The 26,646-nt window shown below is 35.6% G+C and overlaps 3 protein-coding genes across 4 annotated transcripts; all 3 read left to right on the top strand.

Moving 5' to 3' along the window:
* Positions 1-6,898: 6,898 nt before the first annotated feature.
* Positions 6,899-12,348, top strand: LOC110672095 (probable protein phosphatase 2C 15). Of its 2 annotated transcripts, XM_021834763.2 has the most exons (9): positions 6,899-7,702; positions 8,014-8,488; positions 8,970-9,141; positions 9,257-9,410; positions 9,492-9,555; positions 9,699-9,806; positions 9,950-10,075; positions 10,269-10,501; positions 11,971-12,348. In XM_021834763.2, the coding sequence occupies exons 2-9, from the start codon at positions 8,282-8,284 to the stop codon at positions 12,188-12,190; spliced, it is 1,284 nt and encodes a 427-aa protein (XP_021690455.2). In that variant the 5' UTR covers positions 6,899-7,702; positions 8,014-8,281; the 3' UTR covers positions 12,191-12,348. The 2 variants fall into 2 exon arrangements, with proteins under 2 accessions (XP_021690455.2, XP_057995561.1); XM_058139578.1 differs by lacking the exon at positions 6,899-7,702 and having other exon boundaries at positions 7,738-8,488.
* A 1,188-nt stretch (positions 12,349-13,536) lies between these two features.
* On the top strand, positions 13,537-16,025 carry LOC110672087 (LEAF RUST 10 DISEASE-RESISTANCE LOCUS RECEPTOR-LIKE PROTEIN KINASE-like 2.1). The gene is made up of 3 exons (XM_021834754.2): positions 13,537-14,470; positions 14,613-14,648; positions 14,764-16,025. Exons 1-3 carry the CDS (start codon positions 13,792-13,794, stop codon positions 15,894-15,896), a joined length of 1,848 nt encoding a protein of 615 aa, XP_021690446.2. The 5' UTR covers positions 13,537-13,791; the 3' UTR covers positions 15,897-16,025.
* A 6,992-nt stretch (positions 16,026-23,017) lies between these two features.
* On the top strand, positions 23,018-26,493 carry LOC110672091 (probable leucine-rich repeat receptor-like protein kinase At1g68400). Its single transcript, XM_058139323.1, has 2 exons — positions 23,018-24,577; positions 25,696-26,493. The coding sequence occupies exons 1-2, from the start codon at positions 23,239-23,241 to the stop codon at positions 26,364-26,366; spliced, it is 2,010 nt and encodes a 669-aa protein (XP_057995306.1). The 5' UTR covers positions 23,018-23,238; the 3' UTR covers positions 26,367-26,493.
* Positions 26,494-26,646: the final 153 nt, after the last annotated feature.

Raw genomic sequence — 26,646 nt, 5'->3', positions numbered from 1 at the left:
ATGGATGTCTTCCCTGAGGAGCTTCCAGGGTTGCCACCAGGAAGGGAAATAGAGTTTTGCATTGATGTTGTGCCGGGTACAAACCCATATCGATGCCACCTTACAGGATGGCACCAGTAGAATTGAAAGAGCTGAAGGAGCAACTACAAGAGCTTTTGGACAAGGGTTTTATACGTCCGAGCACTTCACCTTGGGGCGCTCCTATTTTATTTGTGAGAAAGAATAATGGGTCATTGAGGTTGTGTATTGACTACAGACAGCTGAACAAGGTCACCGTGAAGAACAAGTATCCACTTCCTCGGATCGATGATTTGTTTGATCAGCTCCAAGGAGCTAGATTCTTTTCCAAGATAGACCTGCGATCAGGCTACCATCAGTTGAGAATCAGGAATGAGGACGTGTCCAAAACGGCTTTCAGGACAAGATATGGTCATTATGAGTTCTTGGTGATGTCTTTTGGACTCACTAATGCACCAGCAGCCTTCATGGACTTGATGAACAGGGTGTTCAAGCCATTTTTGGACCGTTTTGTCATCGTATTCATAGATGACATTTTGGTGTACTCTCGGACCGAGGAAGAACACGTGTGGCACTTGAGAATGGTGTTGCAGACTTTGAGGGAGCACCAGCTATATGCCAAATTTTCAAAATGTGAATTTTGGCTAGAAAGCATCTCATTCTTGGGACACGTGGTTTCTAGTGACGGCATTCAAGTGGATCCCAAGAAAATTGAAGTCAGAATCGATTGGCTTAGGCCTACCGATCCACCGAGGTGCGAAGTTTTACGGGTTTAGCCGGCTACTATAGGCGTTTTGTACAAGATTTCTCCAGGATAGCGGCTCCCTAACTAAGTTGACCGGAAGAATGTTCCATTCATTTGGACAGATGGATCGTGAGGTGAGTTTCCAGAAGCTTAAGGAGTGTCTAACCACTGCCCCTGTGTTGACACTACCTGTGAGTGGTGAAGGATACACCGTGTATTGTGACGCCTCCAGAGTTGGCCTAGGGTGTGTCTTGATGCATAATGGAAAGGTAGTGGCTTATGCTTCAAGGCAGCTGAAGAGGCATGAGCAGAACTACCCCACCCATGATTTGGAAATGGCGGCTGTAGTCTTTGCACTAAAAATCTGGAGACACTACCTGTATGGTGAAGTGTGCGAGATATACACCGACCATAAGAGTCTGAAGTACATCTTCCAACAGAGGGACTTGAACTTGAGACAGAGGAGATGGATGGAGCTTCTGAAAGACTATGATTGCACCATCCAGTACCACCCTGGGAAGGCCAATGTTGTGGCAGATGCCTTGAGCAGAAAATCTTCTGGCAGTTTGGCGCACATTTCAGTAGAGAAGAGACCACTGATTCAGGAGGTACATGAGTTGATGGATCAATGTTTAATCCTAGATCTTTCAGATGAGGGGATATTGTTGGCTCACTTTTCAGTGAGGCCAGACTTGAGGGACAGAGTTAGAGTTTCCCAGCACAGAGACCAACAACTGATGAAGTTCATAGAAAGAGTACAGCAAGGTGAAGGTGGTGAGTTTGGATTTGCCAATGATGGTGCCCTAGTACAAGGTTCTAGGATATGTGTGCCCGATGTGGACAACCTCAGGAATGAAATCATGCGAGAGGCACACTACACATCGCATGATGTCCACCTGAGTTCCACCAAGATGTACCATGATGTGAAAGATAGCTATTGGTGGAATGGCATGAAGAGAGACATAGCAGACTTTGTGTCCAAGTGCTTGACTTGTCAGAAGGTGAAGTTTGAACACCAGAGACCGTCAGGGAAGCTGCAAGAGCTCCCTATCCCAGAATGGAAGTGGGAAATGATCACTATGGATTTTGTGGTAGGTTGCCTCGTACCACGCGAGGATATGATTCGATATGGGTAATTGTAGACCGCTTGACCAAATCAGCTCACTTCTTACCTGTGAAGACTACATATTCTGTGGCACAGTATGCCCGGCTCTACATTCGAGAAATAGTCAGATTGCATGGAGTTCCGGCTTCCATAATATCCGATGAGGGCCCCAGCTGATTCACTTCTGGTTTTGGAGAAAGTTGCAGGAGGCACTTGGCACACAGATTGAACTTCATGACGGCTTTCCACCCTCGCAGACGGACAAATTGAAAGGACAATCCAAACACTGGAAGACATGCTTCGCATGAGTGTCTTGGATTTTGGAGGTCAATGGGATGAGCAGCTAGCTTTGGTGGAGTTTGCCTACAACAACAGTTATCACTCCAAAGATAGGAATGGCACCCTATGAGGCATTATATGGAAGAAAGTGTAGGTCTCCTCCGTGTTGGACGAGAAATGGGGAAGCGAAGGTGCATGATGTAGACCTAGTGCAAGACACTTGAGAGGTAGTTCCTTTAATCGAGGAACGATCGAGGACGGCTTTTGAAGAGATGTAAGAGTTATGCGGACCCAGACGGAGGGATGTGGAGTTTGCGATGGCGACTATGTATTCCTGAAGGTTTCTCCAATGAAGGGAGTCATGAGGTTTGGAAAGAAAGGCAAGTTGGCACCTCGGTATATTGGACCTTTTGAGGTTACTGATAGAGTTGGAGCAGTTGCCTACCAGTTGGAGCTACCACCCAACCTTTCTCACGTTCATCCCGTGTTTCACATCTCCATGCTCAGGAAATACATTCCCGATCCTTCTCATGTACTGCAGCCGGATGTGATAGAGCTAAAAGAGAACTTGACATTTGAGGAGCAGCCTGTAGCCATAGTGGACTACCAAGTGAGACAGCTGAGATCAAAACAGATCCCTATGGTTAAGGTTTTGTGGAGGAGTCAGTCAGTGGAAGAGTGCACCTGGGAGTCAGAACGGGACATGCGTAGCAAGTACCCTTATTTGTTCAATGTATAATCATGTGCTTTATTCTGCCTTGTATAAAAATTCGAGGACGAATTTTCTGTAAGGGGGGAAGAATGTAACACCCCAAGATTTTAATTTTTATTATTTATGAGTATTTTTGGTATTTTAAATTTTATTTAAATTTTAGGAAATTTTTTGAGATTTTTCGGATTTTAAAAATCGGGTTCGATTTTCCGAAAATATAAACTTTGATGATTTTTAAAAATTAATTTAAAGACCACGTGGCAAAACTAAAAATATATTTGGAGTCTACGTATTTTTACGAGTTTTATGGAATTTTTGAATTTTGGACCTCGTTTTGGTCCGAGGCGATAAAAATTCAAAATTTTGTATTTCGAATCGAACCGGCCGAATCGAACCGGACCGGATCGGACCGGTCGAATCGGACCGGTCTTCTTCTCTTTTTCTCCTCCCTCCCGCGCGCGATGGCTCTCTCCCTTTTCTCTCTCGTTTCTCTCTCCTCTCCACCCCGGCCGGCCAGCCAGACCGCCGCGCCTTGACCAGCCAATGGCCGTGTAAGCAATGGAAAAAGCGCTGAACGCCCCATGCGCGCGCCGCGCCGCTTCGACTTCCCCGGCCAAATCCGGCCGATCCGGCCACCAATTGGATCGGGTCTTGTGTCCAAAATCATCTACTCGGCGAGAGCTTTCCATAGACACCAAGAACGCCGAAATCCATCGAGCGGATTGTCCGATTTTTGCTCGGGAAGATTTTAGCCCATTTCGACTTTTGGGCTAGATTTCTCGAAAATCGTGAATCCCACGAGAAAACCGAGGCCACCAGCACACTCCATTCGTCGAGAGCTTCGCAACGACATAAATTTCGAATTTTTCCGACACCGTTTTTCGGTGGGTCCCACGGAACTTCGCAGTGTTTTTCCGAGCATTTAATGAGCTTAGAAAATTCTGAAAAATTTATGTACTAACCCCCGTGTTATGGGCTTCGTGTAGGTATCTTCGATTCTCGGAAATTCGGCGATTGACCAAGATGCGCAAATTTCGGGCGAACGGACGTTCTGGAAAAGTCTCCGAATTGGACCGAGGTTTTGGCTAGCCCCCCATTGTCAGACGTCCCGAGCACGTTCCCGAAGTCGGAATCGACAAAGGTAAATCCAAACCTTGCTTTTTCGTAATTTTCTAGTGCTTAAATAGGATTAAAAATCCATAAAATATTCGTGGTAGCTTAGAAAATTACGATTCTTTTTGCAATAGCTTAGTAATATTTCTAAGGACCGCGGGGCAAAGTTTTATAATTTTTAGAGCTTGTTTGGGCAGTTTTTGCAAAATGATCAATAATAAGGACTAAATTGAAATTTTACATATTGTGTTGGATGACTGATTTGATGGGCCCAGGAGGGGCTGTGTGATATGATTGAACTGTGGATATATGGATTGTGAGTATAGAAGTGTGTTTTGAACCCTTTTGCAGGTTGGGTAGGTCCTAGGTATAGGGGAGACTCTGCCGGATTTTCTGCACGACTTAGGACGTATTGGTCTTTTTCTTTGTTTGTATTGAGTCAAATTTATTAAATGATTGTAATAAAATTGTCGTGAGCCGATGACCTTCTTCCTCCGCCGCCTCAGTGACCATCGTCAAGTCTGTGAGTAAAATATTAATTTTAATTGTAATTTCGATATTATTATATGTTCAGCATGCCCATGCATCACTTATATGCATATATTTATGTAGTTAAACTCTAGGCACGATTTATGATGAATTGATAAATGTTAAAGTGCCATGTATGTTGTTGTGGTAATTTGGAGCAGTGTGTATGCGTTGGCGTGCGTGTGATGTGGTGTGGACTATGGATAGGACGGGTAGGCACGGCTTGAGTTCTTCGCTGGGACTCGGTCCTTCGGGGTAGACACGGCTTGAGTTCTTCGCTGGGACCCCGATTTGGTATTTAAGTGGAAGTCCGAGCTGAGTTCTTCGCTGGCACCAGGTTGGATTTAAGAGAGTCAGATATAGTGGATCAGCTCCCATATATTATGATTGATGTTACAGGGTGCGTGAGTGCTCCAAATTACCTTTTTGATGTTATGATGTGAAAATGATGTGGATGTTGCATTTCACTCTACAGGGTGCATTAGATTTAGATAGTTATAGAGATTATGGTTAAAATTGATATTTTACTCTCTGAGTCGAACGCTCACTCCTGTTCAAAAATTTTTACAGGCCACAGGAGGATATTTTTTTGAGGTTAACCTGCTTTCTCCCTCGCAGGTCAATTATTACTGTTTGTATAAACTTGTTAAATCTTAGAATTTCCGCATGTGTTAGAAATGTTTATTTGATTTGGGTCTGTAAACTAAATTATTATTTTGGGACCTGTAAACTTAATATGCTATGCATGTTTGATGGATTGGATGAGGGAGCTGAGCTCCCATTTATTTTTATGTTGATGAGTATGTGGAGGGTGAGCTGAGCTCCCCAATTGAATATATATTGTGTTTACAGGTCGGGTGAGTCGAAAACTCCCCGTTGGAAAGTCCATTTTATGGCCGGACTCTGTCCGTTTGTTTTCTTGAAATTGGGCCCAAATGGGCCTTAGAGTTGGGTTAATGAACAGTTAGGCTTACTACGGGCCTCGGGGGCTTTAGGCTGGCCCAGGTCCTAGTGCCGGTCCGGCCCATAGGTTGGGTCGTGACAATATTGGAGGAAAACACCTTGAATGGCAAGATTTGAAGGCAAACAGTTGAATGACTCCACATTCTCTTGTACGCTTTGAGCCTTCCACTTCCGATACATGATCAACACAAATTTGGAGTGAATGGCGTCGATGAGAAACCCAGTTGCCATTATTCCCAGTGGGTCACTTGGATGCGTGAAACCTTCTACTTTCTCTCTTAAGAAACTCAACAGTGGCAGTAGAAGAAGAAGAAGAAGAAAAAGAAGAAGAAGAAGGGGAGGCGAGGAAGACCTAAGGCTATGAGTCGTTGAGATAGGTGAGAATCTGGGATTGGGAGGAGAAGAAATGAGGAATGCAGATGAAATAGAGGTAGTGTGTCCAGTAATTTTTATCTGATGAAATCAATTCAATGTACGTGTAACAATTTCATTATAACTATTGATTATGATAAAATCCATATGAGGTCCATCATAATCAACGATTGAAACTAAATCGTGTTTCATTATATAATTTTTCATTGTTTAAGAGGCGTGAACACGAAAATTAAAATTAAATTGATTAGCTTTTAATGAATTTTAAAGGAAATAATAGGTATTTTTATCATTTCACATTATTCTTTCTCTTTTGATGGAGCACTAAACCTTGAACTGATAATTTATATTAAAAAATATTAATAAAAAGATTAAATAATTTTATTCTAAATAAATAAGGGACATTTTAATTTATTAGAAGGGTTTTAAAGACCAATTAACGAATATTAACAAAATTCAAAGATCATATAAGAATTTAACGGAAATAAAATCTTAATTTATTAAAATAAAATATGTCTAATATAATTTAATTATATAGTTAAAAATATATTATTTACCAAGTTTGAATTTTCACTATTTCAATCCCCATTTAAAAAAAAAAAAAATCCCGCTCTCCTTTGCGCGTCAATGACCCTCTTCACTGTACCCAAGCGCCTTTCTTCCGTTTTCTTCTTTGACCCGCAAAACACACCATCATAGAAGCTAATAAATAGAATACATTTTCATAATTTTATATTTGAAAAAAAATAAAAATATTTATCATTTAATTTTAAATTTTAAAATAAATTAATTAATAAATTATTTTTAATTATAATAATTTTTAATTTTTTTAACATGTCATGTACAATTCATTATTAAATAAGTGACTTATTTTTATAAATTATTTTTATTAATTAAAATAAAAATTTTAAAAATATTTTTAAGAAAATATATTTATTTAAAAATTGTGAAAAATCTAAAGGGTAGATTTAAATTTTATTCCCAAAATTTATTATTCATAATTAAAAAAAAAACAATATTTACTAGAAGGGTACTCCATTTATTTTACGTAAGCTGATACCGAGAGCAGTGTATAATTTTCCAAATTTAAACTAACACGCTCTGTGATATCAATCCTGAACTGGCACCATTTCCTCTTAGTTTACTGTAACCCACCACCAGCAACCACCGTCCTATCCTCTTCTCTGATTCAAGCTGCAGCAAGGAATCTAATAACACTCTGCCCTTTAGTGTGATCTCTCTGAAGCAGCCAATTTTGCTACATTTTGGAAATTGGCTTTACATGGTTTTCTTTATTTTTTTCCTCACTTTTAACTCTGTTTTCTTTAACTTTTTTCCTGGAAAATAAAAAAAAGGCAGGCATTTTTTCTCGGCAAAAAAAGGAGGGATTTTTAACAGAAAGGGGAATGTGGGTATGTGGAGGGATTGCTTTGTAGAGTCAGCAAACCCACTTTCTGGCTTTCCCTTGCTTCCCCTATTAAAAAAGTTGTCTTTCTAGGCAACCCTTCTCTTTGGTTTTGATCTTTTCACCAGTGAAGAAATTATTATTATTATTTTTTTAAATATATCTTTGTTTGGTAGAGGAAAATGTACAGAAGCTGACCTGGGTCGGTCCTTAAAAATTGAATTTTTTACTTTAATTTTGTTTATTTCCTTACATGGGTTTATTTATTTATCATTTTAAAGGAGGAATTTCGGGTTTAGATTAATGGGGATTCCAGTTCATGTCTTGTCACCAAAACGCGTTCCGTATCCGTGTTGATGATCTCTTCCTGAAGGTGGTGATGCTGGTGGTTGTTTGTTTAGTGTCGCAATCAGATCTGCATTTTTGGCACTGCTCAAAACACACAGCCAGACATTCTTGCTTGTATTCTACATTATCTCTCTCTCTTTCTCTCTCTCTCTCTCTCTTTTTGTCTGCTGGAGTTTTGTTCTCTGTTTAACAGCTAATGACATTGGCAATCTTTATCCTGCTTATAGCATCTTGAATCTCATGTTCATTGCAGTTCTATTAGGCCCAGTTTTTGCTGCAAAACAGTGAACTATTTAAGGATTAAAACAGAGCAATTGGGCTGATAGAATAATTGTTATTGGTTATTTAACGTCAATGCAGCTGCCTTATTCATTTGCCTGATCTCAGTCTAACATTTGCCTTTATTTTGCGAATGATAACTGCAGATCGAGTCAGAAACTTTGGTAGTAAATTGAGAGATTATTGAATTTAAGTGTGAAGACTAGGAGTTTTCTTGTTCTGAAGTGAACGGGGGAGCACGGCTTTGTCATTTTTTGAGAGATCATTGGTATCAAGGAAGTTGCATTTAGATTGAATTGGATTGGATATAAACTGTAGCTCTTGAAGTGTACGAGCATGATATGCTTTTGAGGCAAATTAGTTGGTAATTTGGAGGTCTTGGGCCCGGCAGCTAAGACATCGGGGTCGTAGTAAATGGCTTCCAGAGAAGGGAGGCGTCGACGTGATAATCTTGTGCCTCTTGCTGCTTTGATCAGCAGAGAAATGAACGAGAAGATGGAGAAGCCAACTGTTCGATATGGTTATGCAGCCCAGTCTAGAAAAGGAGAAGATTATTTCCTGATTAAGACTGACTGCCAGCGAGTCCCAGGGAATTCGTCATCCACATTTTCTGTGTTTGCGGTAATTCCTACCTTCTCTAGCTCCTATATCTCTTTTAGTCCAGACAAACTGCAATAATTTTCTTTCAATGAGATTGGAGCGCGTGATTTAGGAAATCTTGAGTTGGGTAAAAAGGAGTAGTTGTGATCAATTTTGACAGGATCCTTTTAAAAGATTTTATAGTTGGGAATACATTGGTTATTCAATTTGTTAGATTGGTGACCTTGTTATTTTATTATGACAAGTGACGATGGGGGATTGTAGCTCCAAACATAAGAAATCTCTCTCTCTCTCCCTTCCCTGTTGTAGTAGGTGTATGTAATATTCAAAATTATTTGGTTTTTATTCTATTCATAGAGTCCCAAGGAGAGAGAGAGAGAGAGAAGAAATATTTGTAATTTTGACAATGAATTCAAGTGTGTTTGAATAAATTGCATGTATTTTCTTCTGATATATCTTTCTTATTCTATGAGATAGTCAATTGTTCTGTTGTAATTGTCAGATCTTTGATGGGCATAATGGAAATGCTGCAGCAATATTTACTAGGGAGAATCTATTGAATCATGTTTTGGGTGCTCTTCCTCGAGGGCTTGGGCGGGAGGAGTGGCTTCAAGCTTTACCTCGAGCATTAGTTGCTGGATTTGTGAAAACTGACAAGGAGTTCCAGAGCAGAGGCATGGAATTTGAACCAAATCTTCAATGTTTAATTTGATGTAATCTTCCATTTTACTTCTTCTTGATATGCCTTTGGACGAAATTTACAGTTGCTTTTCATGCAATTGTGTACAGGAGAAACATCAGGTACTACAGCAACGTTTGTGATAGTTGATGGATGGACAGTTACTGTTGCATCTGTCGGAGACTCACGTTGTATTTTAGATGCCCAGGGTGCTGCCATTTCCGCCTTAACTGTGGATCATAGGCTTGAAGAGAATGTGGAAGAGTATATGTCTATTTTCAATGCCGTGTAATCTGTTACACAATGTTAGATAGAAATTTATTTTTATTGTGCTTTTATCTGCAGGAGGGAACGTGTGACTGCAAGTGGTGGGGAAGTTGGAAGGCTTAGCATTGTTGGTGGTGCTGAGGTGCAGTGCTTTAAGAACTCATGCATATATTGATACCAAAAGTTCAATTCTAACTGATTGGCATTAAAATAAATGACTTTATCTTTTTTTTTTTTTTTTCCAATCAATATCAATTTTGTTTAATTTTGTGCTTAACTTTACAGATTGGTCCCCTCCGTTGTTGGCCAGGAGGTTTATGCCTTTCTAGGTCAATTGGAGACATGGATGTTGGAGAGTTTATAGTTCCAATTCCATATGTCAAGCAAGTGAAGGTAAGCATCCATTATGGATTCATTTCTTGACTATATTTTCACCTGTTGTTTCCTGTCTTGAGTTTAATTTCCATGCAATTTTGCTGGATATTGCTGGGTCTATCTGTAGCGTGAACTCTGACTTTCTCCAATTCCTGTAAAAGTTATCTAATGCAGGTGGTAGGCTCATAATCGCTTCTGATGGAATCTGGGATGCCCTTTCCTCGGAAATGGCAGCAAAATCTTGCCATGGGTTGCCAGCTGAACTTGCTGCTAGACAAGTTGTGAAGGTGATTAAAGTTTTTGCTGCATATTTCTCTGTACTAGTAATATTTGAATTAACAAGCCTTTCCAAGTTCTGGCACACAGTTTACGATAATCTGTGTTAATATATGAGCGTAGCATGAAAATATTTTGTTTAATGATATGCTTGTGTTCTACCAAATGCTTAAAATTCTTTCTTGCTGTATTTGATTGTTCTAGGAAGCATTAAGGACAAGGGGACTAAAGGATGACACGACATGCATAGTTGTTGACGTAATTCCTCCTGACAATTCAACACAGCCCTCAACTCCTCCCAAGAAGCGGAACAAGCTCAGAACCTTGTTATTCAGGAAGAAATCACATGATTCTGCCAATAAGCTCTCCAAAAAGCTTTCTGCTGTAGGTATAGTGGAAGAACTGTTTGAAGAAGGTTCTGCAATGCTTGCTGAAAGGTTAGTGCTACCATTTCTGCATCATGTGTCATAGTTGTATATTACTTCTCCTATAGGCATTATCAGTTATCTTAGACTTTCTTGATTGTAAGTCAACTCTATTCAAGACTGTTGAGTGCACTTGGTTCTGTGATTTGACTTTATTGGTTGCTTCTACTTCCGAAGTATAGAATTTGATCATGGGATACATTTGAATATAAATTAACTGTGATGCTTGTTTAATGCTTAATAGTCCCTATAATTTATGATCATCTTATAGTCCTAGTTTTGGGATTACTAACTCACGAATTCTAATATGCAATTTTAGTTGGGAAGCTGTATTGGAAATTGAAATTACTTTAGAAATAAATTGCACTCCATTGCTATATGAAATGAAAAAAAAATTTCTGATCTAAGTGAGTTATGACCACCACATGAAGGTTAATTCTGTCCCTAGTCATATCATAGTTAGGAATTTAAGTTGTTATAAATAATCCCTTGTGTATCATATGGTGCCTAAGAACAATCATATAAAGTCTTCAAGGAACTGCCTCAACAATGCATAAACCAAACCAAAATCTGTATGAGTTGTGTTGCGTTGGCTGCAATTTCTATGGTTTGGTTAGCACTGGCTTGAAAATTTGAGGTTTGGCCCATGTTTGTGCTGGTAATCATCCAAATTGATGCACACATTAATCTGCCCTTTTGACATTTTACAAGCAAGGAAGATAAATAAACTAGTCTCAACTACTACAATGAGCACTGGCCTAGAAATGAAAGCTTTGATGTTAACATTGTCCTACACATTGATATTGAAGTGGAATCAAATATTGTTTAGTAAGTAGATAACTCTAATCTTTGGATAACAAACATTATTTGAGGCCAAATATTGTTTATGTTTTGACTTTTGAAGGCAACACAATATGGTTTTGGTAGGTCAAGGTTAAAGTTTTTTGCATCAAGAATCAAGAAAGAAAGCAAGTTTCTAAATAGTGTCTTTGAGTTGAATTTTATACTTTGGCAAGTGGTAATAGTTCGTGGAATTTAAAATAACAAATTAGAGAGCCTGCAGCCTTAATTTTATCTTACATAATCAGGCGGTGCAATGACATATAAAACCATCTATACTTTTTGAAATCCTTTTCATGTGTTTGTTCATTTGCTATTTTTTGGTTTTGGGGGTACCGATTTTTCTCTGCCTTTGAGGTTTCATTGGAAGCGTGTGCAAGGTATGCTCATCAAATATATATTCACACAATAACTCAATAGTGGTGTGTTGTATGTGTCATCAATTGCCTCCCAGAACACCCTGCACCTTAGGAATATGTGAAAACTTTTAATGCAGCTCAATGTTCAATTTTCACTCTTAGTTCAATGACTGATATCTATGAATGCCACTCTTCCATTTCTCATCATGTCATTATTTGCAGGAAGTTTCTTCTCTTGTACTTGTGGCTACATCTTTAATTAAATGTTCTTCTGTAATGCAGACTGGGGAATGATGATTCCACCACGTACTCAACATCTGGTCTTTTCACATGTGCTGTATGTCAAGTTGACCTTGCTCCGAGCGAAGGCATCTCTGTTCATGCTGGTTCAATCTTCTCCACCAGCACCAAGCCCTGGCAAGGGCCTTTCCTTTGTTCAGATTGCCGCAATAAGAAGGATGCCATGGAAGGAAAACGCCCGAGTGGAGTTAAAGTGGCATAACTCTATTGTTTCCTTCATTCTTTATCCCTTAATTATTATTATTTTTTTGTTTGTCTGCAAACCTTGCTTTTCTAGGCCAGGCAATTAATTGAGGCTACCATGGTGCCACAAATGTATATGTAATATTTAAATAATGAAAAATGAGTTTTAGCATGTAAGGCATAGTTTGTTTTAAGGAGCACCTGGTCTTTTGGTTTCGTTCGATATATCATAGTTTGCTGGTACATCTAGGCTCTATCAAGCCCAAAACTTTGATTCTTTTCTATTCAGATAGATTTGTGCCAACTGCCAAGCAATCGAAGTACAGAAAAGTGAGACCTTGCTAAGGTGATCTGTAGAAAAGTGTGCACGTTTACCACCTAGTAAAGATGGGAAATTACATTTTCTATGCAGTTTACGAGAAGACGAATTTGCTTCTGTGACTGATGGAAATGATGCATTCTAACGGTTGAGGCTGAACCTTGGACAGGACGATTCAAGCTGCATTTTGATGGGTGTTGTGCAAAGTGGAAGCATATGTATAAAATATCAATATTTATCACATAGAGCTATATTTACGAGTGAGTTAATCTTTTATTATAATTAATAATAAATCACTCGTTACAAATTTAAGTGTTAGATAATCTTTATTTTATTTTTTTAATGTGTTATTTATTTATTTTATAATAAAATAATTTATTATTTTATCATTGTAAATAAATATTTTTTTAAATAATTCTTCAATTTTATTTATAAAAAAGTTATTGCATAATTTTAATAATAAAAAACTTATTATTGAAAAATAATGAAACATAAATTTTATTATAAAGAAAAATAGTTTTTCAAATTTTAGTCTAATTTGAAAAATTAGAAAACTGATTTTCCATTCTTAATTTAGAAAAATGACACATGAGAATATAAAATTTAATTTACTAAATTTTTCTAAAAAATTGCATCAGTTTTTCACAAGTGAATACACTCTTATTTTGGGTTAGATCCCTAGATATTTTAGTGTGGAAATAAGACTCCTTTCCAGCTGGTTATTATACCCCACATCCTCTCAATAATGTTTTGTACAGAGTCCAAGAACAAGAGTAAGAATTGGGGCATTTTGACCATGTCTTTACGTTGGGGTCTGTGCATAAAATTTCTGAATTACAATTCTAATTTCTAGATTCATTAATTGAAAAGCCATAAGTATATTTATATTTGTGGGGCAGCGCATAGCAAACGTAGGAGGCCATCAGTCCACTCTCAAAGAAGACGGATTTGTCCCTGTATTGAAAAAACGCTCTGTTCCAACACTGTTCGAGTTGGACTTATTTGAAGGTTTCTACAAAGCTGGAAGGCTCTCTGCAACTACAATTTGAACCCTTTTGGAAGCTTATCTGAAACATAAATAACAATCAAGCCTTTTTCCTCTGATTAAAAAAAAAATCAAGTCTTTTTCTGTTTCATTAGAGTGATCCATACGTTCGTTCCCTTGGGTCCCATATCCTCTTATTCCACAAGTCTATATCAGTTCGTTGGTAAATTGAAAGGGGATTTAAGTGCCTTGAAGATTTCATTTTTTTTTTATAATCTATGAACTTGATTCTTCCATTATTCACTGCGGATCTGGAATGGCCTTTGCTTCCTTCTATCTTATCTTGCTTCTTTCTCTACTTACGCTTCATGCTTCTGCTGAAGTAAAAAATCACCATCCAAGCTGTCCGCCATTTAACTGTGGAAAGCTTGGCAGAATTAGCTTTCCTTTTACTAATACCACCCACTCAGATTGCGGCTTCATTGCGGTGGACGGTTGCAGTGAACCGGTTCAGAGAATCCAACTGGAGGGGGGAGGAAAGTGGTATGAAGCTAAAAGTATATCTGAAAACAATACCGTTCAAATTCATGATGAAGAGCTCCAAACCCTCCTGAAATCCAACCAATGTTATGCCTTCAGCAACTTGACTCTTCCAAGCTCTCCTTTTCTCTCATTTCAAGTTACTCCGAATTTAACAGTGTTCAAATGCTGCCATACTCTTAATAACACCCCCAGTTCGGATTCGAACTACACAGGCTGCAAAGATTATAATATATTCTATAATTATTTGGGTCATCGTTTACCTAGCCTTCCTCTTCTATGTTCAATTCTTCAGCTCCCATTTAGCAAGCCTGAGAAACGTAATAACATTTTTGAGTTGTTAACAGCTAATTACTCTCTTGAAATACAAGTATCCAGTGCTTGTTACAACTGTTTCAAGCAAGGAGGCCAATGTGAATTAGAAAGTAAGAAGTTTCAGTGTACTGCTAAAGTGGGTAAGATTTCATGGGGATTAGAACTGTTGGAAAATTGAATCAGTTTCTGAAAACTAACCTTCCTTTCTGAAATTTCAACTTTTGCCATATAATTTTTTTTTCCCTTTTAAAAGGTAAATCTAAAGGAATGGTAATTTTGCAGGGCACAACGGTCTACTGGTGGTTAGAGCAACTACGGGTAAAAAAACCATACTCAGGCCCTAGCCAATTTGCAAACCAATTCGTTTTCTTCTAAAAATAATCTAAATCACATGAGTTTTTCTCCCACTTTTCTTTTATTTGAACTTTTACAGTCACTGCAGCTGTTGGAATTTTGGCTTTAAGTGTTTTACTCTGTTGCATAAGAAGAAAGTATTCATTGGACAAATCCATTTTCACACAGAAGAAGGGAACTCAGAACCATCAAAGTATTGAGGCCATCCTGAAAAACAATGGACCCCTCGCCCCAAAAAGATACAGCTATTCAGATGTGAGGAACATGACCAAATCATTCAGAGAAAAACTGGGCCAAGGAGGCTATGGTAGTGTGTTCAAAGGAAATCTACCTGATGGTTCTCTTGTGGCGGTGAAGGTCCTGCATGAATCAAAAAGTAATGAAGAAGAATTCATCAATGAAGTTTCCATTATCAGCAGAACTTCACATGTTAACATTGTCACTCTTCTAGGCTTCTGCTTCGATGGTCCTAAACGAGCTCTCATCTACGAGCTCATGCCAAATGGATCTCTGGAGAAGTTCATACATAAAGAGAATGTTCTGAAAGCTGATTATCAGCTAGGTTGGCAAAAATTATTCCAAATTGCAGTTGGAATTGCTCGAGGCTTAGAGTACTTACACCGAGGTTGTAAGACACGAATTTTGCATTTGGATATAAAGCCTCATAACATTCTTCTGGATGACGAGTTCTGCCCAAAGATCTCTGATTTCGGTATGGCTAAAACATGTCCAAGCAAAGACAGCATCATTTCTACGTTAAGCACGAGAGGGACTGCTGGATATATCGCACCAGAAGTATTCTGCAGAAACTATGGAGGTGTCTCTCATAAGTCTGATGTTTACAGCTATGGAATGTTGGTTCTGGAAATGGCTGCTGGAAAAAATATTATTGATGATGATGTTGGAGCTTCTCCTGAACATATCAGTGAAACATATTTTCCTCACCTGATATACAATAAACTTGAACAAGATAAAGAACTTGGGTTGCAAGGCATGATGAATCAAGAAGACAAGGAAAATGCAAGGAAGATTGTAATAGTAGGCTTGTGGTGCATTCAAACAGATCCCTCAAACCGACCCCCAATGAGCAGAGTAGTGGAAATGTTGGAAGGAAACCTCGAGTCCTTGCTCATCCCACCCAAGCCCTTCTTGTCATCTCCTCCAAGATCACAATCCAGTTCATCATCTACAATAGATTCTTCCATTTTCTAGACAACTAATGAATGTAATCTTTTTCTTTTTTCCGTCTAAGGGAACATCACATCTGATAGTTGTAGTCTTTTAGACCTGCTAATGTTTCCTGCTCTTGAAGACATAATAAATTGCAGTTTTTGCTGTTCATCAGGCTAAGGCTTAAGACAAACTTTCCTCTGAAATTTCTCACACAATATTTAACCATTTTGTAAATAAATAATGTATCAAAATCAAATTTTATTCGACTAAATCTAAGTCAATTTGCTACTTAAAGTTTGAAGGGGCCATGAGAAGGAATCAAATGATCTTTTCATTGTTATTTATTATGAAAATTAAGTATCTTCGTAAAGCAAATAAGATTGATGTGGTAGTTTACTGTTACATTAATTTGTTATTATTTTTTCTAATTATATAAAATTTTGCTTTTTTTTTTATTTCATGTATAATTGCATATATTTATTTAAAATAAAAATATAACTTAAAACATAAAAAAATTCTATTAAACAAAAAATAAATATACAAACTCCTTAAATTTTTTAATATCAATTTTATTATTATAATAAATAAAATTTAAATTTATTAATGTTATTATCAATTATAATTTTAAATTTTTATTTAATATAATAAAAAAGTATTTAGTTTAACTTATAAGTCGATCAAACCTACTTATAAGTAGAAAATTAAAAATATATTAATTTTTAATTTAAATTATAAGTCACAAGACTAATTAAAATAAGTCAAAATCTTTTATGATATATTTACTTATTTTAAAATTATATTTTCATTAAATAAAAAATTATATTATTTTAATAACTTTTAAAAATATAAACACTATCCTTATTTTAAAGATTACAACATTAAATGATATTTTCTTTTTTATTATTTTTATAAATTAAATTACTTTGAAACACTATTTAATTAAATATGGCCATGAATAAAATGTTCAAACTCTGCCACCACCAAACGTAATACCGTATTTAACAAGCTTAAGATTAATTTCCACAAAAGAATTGGTAGGCAGTGGGACGAGGCTCATTCAAGCATTTCAAGTTTCTGAAAATTCAATTCCAGGGACGCGTGAAGGCCTGTCCGTTTCGTTTCATATTCTTGGCATTATGCTAATGATAAAATAATAGTTAGAATACTTATTTCATAATTAAAAAAAAAAAATCAATAATTGACACACAATAATTACTCCCTTTTATATATTTTCCACATAATATTTTATTGAAAAATTAAATAATCTAAAAAAGTTCCATAGTTTCGGAAAAAGTCCTAGACAAAACCCAAGGCTCTAAAACGCAGGCCCATTACATTGAAGACCTAACTCAGATCCCAGCCCATCACATAGAGATTAGGGCGTACAGAAAAAGGGGCAAGGAAACCCACTAAAAGAGACCCGGTAAAAGCAACCCGTGCCGCGTCTGGCAAAGGAGGAACCTCCAGCAAAACTAATGAAAGAAATGAGAAAAAAATAAAAGACAAACGAATATAAATTATATATTTTTTTATTAATCTAAAATATTTTTCTTTAATTTGGATTCAAATAAAGGAAAATGAAGAGAATTAAATACCACTTATACTAAAATTACCTATATACTCTTAGCATTATATAATAATAAAAATATAAATTCATATCAATTAAGTTTTTTTTTCAGTTAATTGTTTTAGCAGTTATCAGTTATTTTATTAACTGTTAGCTGTTAGATATTAATTATCAGTTGTTAATTATTAATATAACTGTTAAAGTAAAAATATTCGATAAAAATTACAATTAAATTAGTTATTTAATATAAAAATAATAATAAAATTTTATTTATCCTAATCCAAATGATTCCTCGATTACTAAAAGTTATGAGCAACGACTTTTCATTAATAATTTTCTCAATATCTAAAAGCTAATATAAATACCATGTCATCGAATAATATAAATAAAAAAATTAATATTTTGATCAGAATTAAAATATTAAAAATTATCTTAAAAATTATTATTAAATAAGACTTAAAGTAATTTTATTAGGAGAAAATTTTCTTTAACCAAGGTTAGAGAGGAAAACCAAAACGAGGGAAAAGGAGAAGAGCCTCTCAACTAAGGACTGACTGTTTTTATTCTCCATTTCCATTATATGGGTCGGGTTGAGTGGATGTGAGTAGTTTGGTTGTCCCACTTGATTTGAGCACTCTGCTCAATGGGTAAATGAAAATGATTAAGTTGGAGACGGTGCAGAATCGAGCTCAATATTGAAGAGTTGAGCTCGATGGTGCGACTAGTGGGCTCGGGGAGCGAGTCCAATAGGGACCGAGTCAATCAAATATGCCACGCCGAGTGAGGTCCATGAATGGATGGTCTAGTGAAGGCAAGCTCAAGCCTTTTCAAAGCCTTCAAATCCGATCAGACAACGAGGTGGTGAGTCAATTGCAATAATTAAGTGAGAATTTTAATAGATAAAATATTTTTTAAAAGATATAAGATAAAATTTTAATTAAAGTTAAATACATTAAAAACAATAATAATCACATAAATCTTTAATTTAAAATTTATAATAATATATATTTTTTATACAATTAATTTTAATTAAAATTCGAATTCAAAGTATTACAAACTCTCAAGAAAGATGATTATAGTACAGTGAGCTAAAATCATTAGTTAAAAGTAAGCATCTTTAAATAATAATAAAGATATGGTAATCTTTGGAATGAATAATGCAGCTTCATTGTTAATTAAGGGCACTTGGCGCACTAATTAATATAATTAAAGCAGGAGCCAATCGAGCAGAAGGCTCCTCCGGCTCCGAGTCAAAATTCTTCTTCCACTTTTCTTTATGCATTGGAAAAAACGATAAATTTATTACATCATATGTATCTCGCATTGGAGACATAAAAATAATTAAAGTCCTTTCCTAACACTATGTGCCCTTCTCCCACCTTTCATTAATCATTTAATCCCTACTTTAGTCTCTTAATCATTTAACTTTTTATATTACAGTGATTTAAAGTTTTGTTTAGTAGTATATCTTATGTAATTAAATTTTTTATTCACTATCATAAATGGTCATTATTATTATTTAATTTGCAGAGATTTCTTAGATTTAAAAAAAAAAAAAAAAAACTTTGTAATAATTTCTTTGTTTATTTTTAGAATTACCTCGATATCGTGTATAGGAGATCAGCTCCATGGCTGGTCAAGAATATAATCTCCATAGGGCTACAAACCTAACCGACACATTGATGAAACATTGGAGATAGAGAGAGACAGTAAAAATCCATGGTCTCAGTAGCCAGAAATGACTGGTTTCTTTCCATTCAAAAAGATGAGAAAAGGTGAAAACTGAAAAGCAAAAGCTACAGATAGTAAGAACTTCGAGGAAGCAAAGAACCACCCTTTATTCTAAAGCCATTTTCTGTCCAAATCACCTAAACACCTCTTGTACACTAGTTTCGAACTAAAGCATGCTTTAATGTCAAGTTAACAAAACCCCACCATTATTGAATTGTTTCTGTTCAAAAAGAAAAATGACAATATTTGCTTATATAAAATTATTTATAACTTTTTTTTTTTGGTTTATCAAAAGGTAAGATTGCATTATAGAGGCGTCAAAAGGCAGAGAATACATAGAAGTAGAGACCCTTGGCCAAAACAACACTGCAATGGAGATGGTAGCCACTAGCTTGTATGCAGCCTAGATATTCTTCTCCTTTGTAACAAAGCGTACTAACAGAAACCACAAGCATAGAACATCTAAAAGGGAAGACCTTGGCAAGCACAAATCTAGGTCCCTCAAAAACTGTGTCTTGTTAAGCTCAAATTTGGACCCAAAACAAAAGAACAAAAGAGTATATACAAATTCTACTCAGTGAAGGGAGGGTCAACCCACAAAATTAAGCAAGGAGGAGAAGCTCCCCTTGCCTAGGAGGGGCAGGGGCAGTGATGAAGCCAGAAAATCAATTTAGAGAGGCTCAATTAAAAATATATATAATTCATAAAAATAATATAAATTCACAAGAAAATTTTTTAAAAATAAAATCTAAATCTACTTGCTAAAAATTAAATGAAAGTTGTTGTTAATTAAAAATAATAATAAATATTTAACATTAAGAATTATTGAACTTAAAATATATTAATAGCTTAAAATTAAAAAAATTGTCTAATTTATTTCAAATTTATTTTTTTCATAGTAATCATGAAAAACAAATTTAATTAAAATTATAAATTAAATAAAATAAATGATATGGCTTTAATTTTTAAAAGAATTTTTTTTTTAATTTGAGTCTAAGAAAATTATAGTAAAGGAGAAATTTTAATAATAGCAATAAGATTATAAGAAGAAAGCCACAAAAATTTTAAATTGATGAAAAAAATGACAAAAACAAATGTACTATAATTTCATTTAATAATTTATCTAATAATTTAAATTTTAAATAAGAAAAATTAGTGATTGCGGTAAAATAAAATTGATGATAAAAAATAAGTCAAGAAATAATGATGTGTTAAATTTTTCTATAAAAAAATTTACATTTATCTATTAATATCATTCAATTAAAATTTAGAGTTTTATTTTTTATAAAATTAATAATGCTCCTAAAAATTTTTAAAATATTGAGACAATAATTAATTTTTGAGAATCTACTTCTATATTAAACTTCTAAAAAATTTTAAAATGCTTATTAAATTTTTATGGGGCCTAGTACCTCCATAAAATTTATATAATAATAATTAAAAAAAATATTAATATTTTTAAAAACTACCATCATACACTTAAAAATTTTTGAAAACTCAGGGGGCAATGCCCCCTGGCCCAATTGTAGCTCCGCCCTGAGCAGGGGAAAGCAGACGTCAGCAATAGGGAAGCGGAGCTTAACCTCGAGTGGAAAGAAGAACTATTGTATTTATTGGTAAAGTTAAATTTACCTCATTCTAAATTTTTTTGTCTAAATTAGTATAAAAATTTTATTTTAAACTCAATTTAATTTATATACTTACTCTTTGTTATTAAAATTTTATTAAATTACTGTTAATTTTAATAAAAATAATCAAAATATTTTTATTTTTATTTTTAGTTTGAAAATAATTTAATTTATAAATTTTTATTTTCTTAATAATTTAGTTCTTAAAGTTTTATTTTATTAATAATTTAATCTTTATATTTTTTTAAATGTGAATCCCATTAAATTAAAAAAATAAAATTATTAAAATATAAATTAATTATATTAAAATCATCCATATATTTTATAAATTGGTCATTAAATATTGTAATTATTTATAAATAACCCTTTTAACTTTGTAAAAATCTATTTTTCATTATTATTTTAAGAATATATAAATAATTATGTGTATATATATATATATATATATATATCAATTTATAATATATTCATACACTATATTATATTATTATATATATAAAAAAAAGAAATAATATGAATGCATTATTATTAAAATAAAATTTTATCAACTAAATTGTTTTCAAAATTGAAAATAAATTTAAAAACACTTTGATATTTTTGTTAAATTTGAATGGAATTAACTCTATATCTAATGGTAATGAATAACTTATAGATTTATTAAAATATTAAAGAATAAATTATATAATTTTAAAATTATAAGGATTAATTTATAAATTTTAATTAAATTTTAAATATTAAATTATTAATAAAATAAAATATAAAAAATTAAATTATTTTTAAATTAAAAATAAAATTAAAAGTACTTTAATTATTTTTACTATAATTAATATTAATTTAATTAAAATTTTAATAACAAAAATTAAATGACAGGTTTTATTACATCTTAAAAAATAATTTAAAGTTTATAATTTTTTCTTTTATTATAACGCAACCGGCACGTCCTATATTAAAGCTGGAAATTAAATATTCAGACGAGGGACAGAAGTAGTAAAAGAAGTGAGAGGTAGGGGCACGCGTGTCAGAAAATCATGTAAGTACGGAGTTTTTTCTATTATGGACGATATCACACCCCTGTCGTTCCCCCTCTATGATTGCTCAACAGAACAGTGAAAAAAACTTTTAACTATTCAGACTTCGTTTCTACGTGTCACTCTTGACCCTCTGCCCTCCATGCTCCGTCAAAACTCTCAGCTTCTTCAATTCCCTGCCCGCGCCACCTTTAATTCACGTGTCGCCCTTGACCTTGCATGATTATTTGTCTTTTGAATCAATTTAAATTCATATATTCTTATTATTAATTATAAACAAATAGCCAATATATTTACAATCTTATACATGCATATATATTTAATTTTTAATAATAAAATTTAATAATTAATTTAATAAATGATTAGAGTAGTAAAGTTCAGCTAGTTGAAATTGAACAGACGATAACATGCATGGCAATAATTCTTCACAATTAAATTATTTATCATTGTATCTTTAGACAAAATACAAAAAAAAAAATCTATCTCTATAAAAACAAAAGGAAATTTCATCAGGACAAGTATATACAAAAGTCAGAGAAAGGCCTGCTTATCAAACTATCTTTTATTCAATTATTTATTTCTCTTTACTCAATTTTTCTCATATTTATAACTAACTCCTTTAACTCTTTCAATTCTAAAATCCCTTCATTTTAATTCCTGCACTGAAAAGTTTCACAAATAAACTTATACACCTGGTTATAATCTATTTTTATCTTACAGGCTATCTCCCTATCAATCTAAATCATGCATGACTTTTGAACTCTATTTTTAATACATCGCCTAAACTATCTCATAAAATATCATATGAATAATATATTTTTTATTAATTAATTAATATTTTATATTATATTTTTATTTATTTCAAAGAAATACAATCCAATTTGATTTAAAGTGATTTTTAATTTTCTTTTTCTATTGACTAAACTTTTAAATATTACTCATTACACCTATTCAATAGGATTAATATAAATTTTTATATTATTTTTTAATTTAATTTAGATTGCAATTCGATTATAGAAATTATAGCTAAATCAAATAAAAACTCATCGATGCTGATTTCAAAGGCCTATAATGGGAAATCGACTATTTTTTGTCCAAAAATAAACAGCCTCCCAAGGTTTATATTTCTGTCGGAAAATAAACTAGAGGGCAAAAGCGTTACAACACGGGAAGTGTAGTCTGGGTACATGGAGAGTGTACAAGTTACATGCCTTTTCAGTTCACCCAGTCCCTTCTATCTTACCTCAGTCACCGCATTATTCATCATTTATTACCTCAATGCCCCTTCACTTTCTCATTAATTACACCCTTATCCTACTCCCCACATCCACTCCTACAAACCCCGCCACTCCCTATACACTCGCTCACAAGCTAAACGTTTCCTCGGTTCCTTTCTCTATTGCGCCCTGTGCAACTGCAGATCAACAATGGCGAAACCCGCTTCGCTAATCCCACATTTTACCTTCTTTATCTTGTGTCTTTGTTCATATCTTCTGCAAGCGTCTACAAACCCAGACTTGGAGCATCTAATGCAGTTCAAGACCGAATCGGACAAGGCCAACAATCTCGTAGATTGGAACTCCACTATTGACCCATGCACCTGGACCGGTGTCTTCTGTCTCAAAAACAGAGTTTCACGTCTCGTCCTTGAAAATCTTGACCTCCATGGCTCCTTTCAACCCCTTACTTCTCTCACTCAGCTCCGGGTCCTTAGTCTTAAAAGAAACGGCTTTTCTGGTGCGCTACCAGACCTCTCAAACCTCACAGCTTTGAAGCTTCTCTTTTTATCTCACAATAACTTTTCTGGTAACTTACCGGCGTCTCTACAATCTCTTTTTCGCCTTTACCGTCTGGATCTGTCTTACAATAACTTTTCCGGTAATATTCCTGCGACACTCAACCGTCTGACCCATTTGTTGACTCTTCGGCTTGAAGAGAACCGGTTCACCGGTTCTATTGCTGGTATGAATATCCGGACTTTGCAGGATTTTAATGTTTCCGGCAACCACCTCTCCGGTGAGATTCCCAAGTCCTTATCTAGTTTTCCTGAATCCGCTTTTGCCCAAAACTCCGGTCTCTGTGGATCTCCAGTGCAGACCTGTAAAGGTGTAGTGTCTGACCCAACAAGACCTGGATCCGATGGAGCTATTGCCTCTCCAGTAATGCCGGGAAGTAACCCAACTATTGTATCATCATCCCCAAGCTCAATTCCCCCAAACAAAGCAGCAAACACCACCCACAACAAGACAGCCAAAATAAGCCCGTTAGCACTAATCGCCATTATATTGGGTGACATCTTAGTCCTATCTTTAGTCTCTCTGCTCCTCTACTGCTACTTCTGGAGAAACTATGCAGCCAAAATGCGAGAGGGGAAGGGCTCGAAGCTCCACGAAACGGAGAAAATAGTGTACTCATCAAGCCCCTACCCGAACCAGCCGGGGTTTGAGAGGGGTCGGATGGTGTTTTTCGAAGGGGTGAAGAGGTTCGAGCTGGAAGATTTGCTCAGAGCATCGGCGGAAATGCTGGGGAAAGGTGGGTTCGGGACAGCGTACAAGGCGGTGCTGGACGATGGGAATGTGGTGGCGGTGAAAAGGCTCAAGGACGCAAATGTGGGAGGGAAGAGAGAGTTTGAGCAGCACATGGAGGTTTTAGGGAGATTGAGGCACCCTAATCTGGTTAGCTTGAAAGCTTATTACTTTGCAAGAGAAGAGAAGCTGTTGGTCTACGATTTCATGCCTAATGGCAGCTTGTTTTGGCTTCTTCATGGTACGTTATGCTTCGGATTTCATCATTTTGCAATCAATTTTTTCACTTTTTTTTTTTTATAAATTTTTAAAATTTGCTGTTTGGTTAACGAGAATAGAGGAATGAAATAGGATTTCATGCATTTTTAGCGCATTTTCTCAGCGGCCAAACATCACAGTAGAATAATAGCTATTTATTTATCTTCTTTCTATGTACAATGATTATACGGGGCTCAAGGAATTGCTTTATAGATTCAAGACTAGAAAAAAGGAGAAAATTATTTAGGGATCATGGCCTAGTGGGCGGGAGAGGTTCGCCGCCGGCGTGGTGCACATGTGGGGTACATACATTATTTAGTTGGTGGGATTAGTGAGTCCACCGAGGGTTCATATTTTATTTAATAATAATAATAATAATGTGTAAAAGTAGACCTTGATCACCATCTTCATCAGTTGCTGCTCTAGTGCTCTGCTTGATAAGCAGACCCCAGTAGGGTAATATTGATGATACTAGTATCGGTAGAAAATCTGAAAATGCAAAAGTTGCTAAGCTGGCTCACACCTGAGGAGGAAGAGAGTGTGTGTTTGGGTATTGTGATATGGAGATCGTAGGGGTCCACAATACCTTTGCTTTTGCACATTTCCCACTAATTACAGACAAGGGAACAGTTACGCAACAGGACAGCGAACTGCGGCTGAGTTGCGATATTTGGGAATTGGGACGCCCATTGGGATAGAGATAGTGGATAGAGAGATAAAACGACAGGTCCAACAGGTATTTGCGTTTTTTAATTTCTATGTTCGTTTTCTTTTTGTTCTTTACCCTGTTTTGGTCTATCTTTCTTCCAGCGGGAGAATATGTAAGACCAAAAAGAAAAGATTGCTTAGCCAGATAGACCCAAATATAATATGGGCTTTTTCTTTTGTTCGATTCCCATATGCAAGAACGACCCAAGTCCCATTCCCATACAATCTGGAGTAATTATTTAGGCAGCACATGAACATGCATCTTATGCTGATACTTGCAGATCCTCTTTTTTTTTTTTTTTTTTTTTTGTCTTGATCTATTATCTCCACTCTCCAGTGTTAAGATAGTAATTTTGCTTGAACTGTATGCCTTAATGTTTTTAATTCCGACAGGTAACCGAGGACCTGGGAGAACCCCCCTGGACTGGACCACTAGGCTTAAAATAGCGGCAGGAGCGGCCCGTGGTCTAGCCTTTATTCACAACTCATGCAAGTCTCTTAAACTCACCCACGGTAACATCAAATCCACAAACATCCTTCTTGACAAATCTGGCAATTCACGTGTCTCCGACTTTGGCCTCTCTCTTTTTGCTTCCTCTACCGCCTCTGCCCCCAGATCCAATGGCTACCGTGCTCCTGAATTATCATCCGACTGTCGCAAGCCAACCCAGAAATCTGATGTCTATTCGTTTGGGGTCTTGCTGCTGGAGTTGTTGACTGGGAAGTGCCCTTCTATAGTGGATTGCGGTGGGCCAGGGAGTGGGTATGGTGGGGTCGTGGATTTGCCGAGGTGGGTCCAGTCTGTGGTGAGAGAAGAGTGGACGGCTGAGGTGTTTGATTTGGAGCTAATGAGGTATAAGGATATTGAGGAGGAGATGGTGGCGCTGCTGCAGATTGCCATGGCTTGTACATCTCCGGCGCCTGGTCAACGGCCTAGGATGGGTCACTTGGTGAAGATGATTGAGGAGATACGTGGGGTGGAAGTCTCCCCGTGTCATGAGACTCTTGACTCGGTGTCGGATTCACCCTGCATGTCGGAGGACACGTGCGCAGCTAGCCAGTGAGAATGAACGTAGTAGTTCATTTAAGTATGATTAGAAGGTGTAGATGAAGGTGGCCTTTTTGCTTGTCCTGCATTATAAACTTGAGATTTTGAAGTTATTAATTTTTAACCAAAGTTTTTATTTTTTCCTTACTGAGCAATTTGGGTTTAATATTCATGATTTATAAATTTGAAGTAATCATGCAAATTGTAGGTTAATCATGTTGTCCTGTCTGCTGTCCAGTATTATTATTGCTTGTTTTTATGAAATTGTAGTAAGCTAAGCAAATCAATTTTAAGCT

This window comes from Hevea brasiliensis, chromosome 17 (assembly GCF_030052815.1).
Source record: "Hevea brasiliensis isolate MT/VB/25A 57/8 chromosome 17, ASM3005281v1, whole genome shotgun sequence".
Taxonomy (NCBI): domain Eukaryota; kingdom Viridiplantae; phylum Streptophyta; class Magnoliopsida; order Malpighiales; family Euphorbiaceae; genus Hevea; species Hevea brasiliensis.
This window is presented reverse-complemented; position numbering and strand designations above follow the sequence as displayed.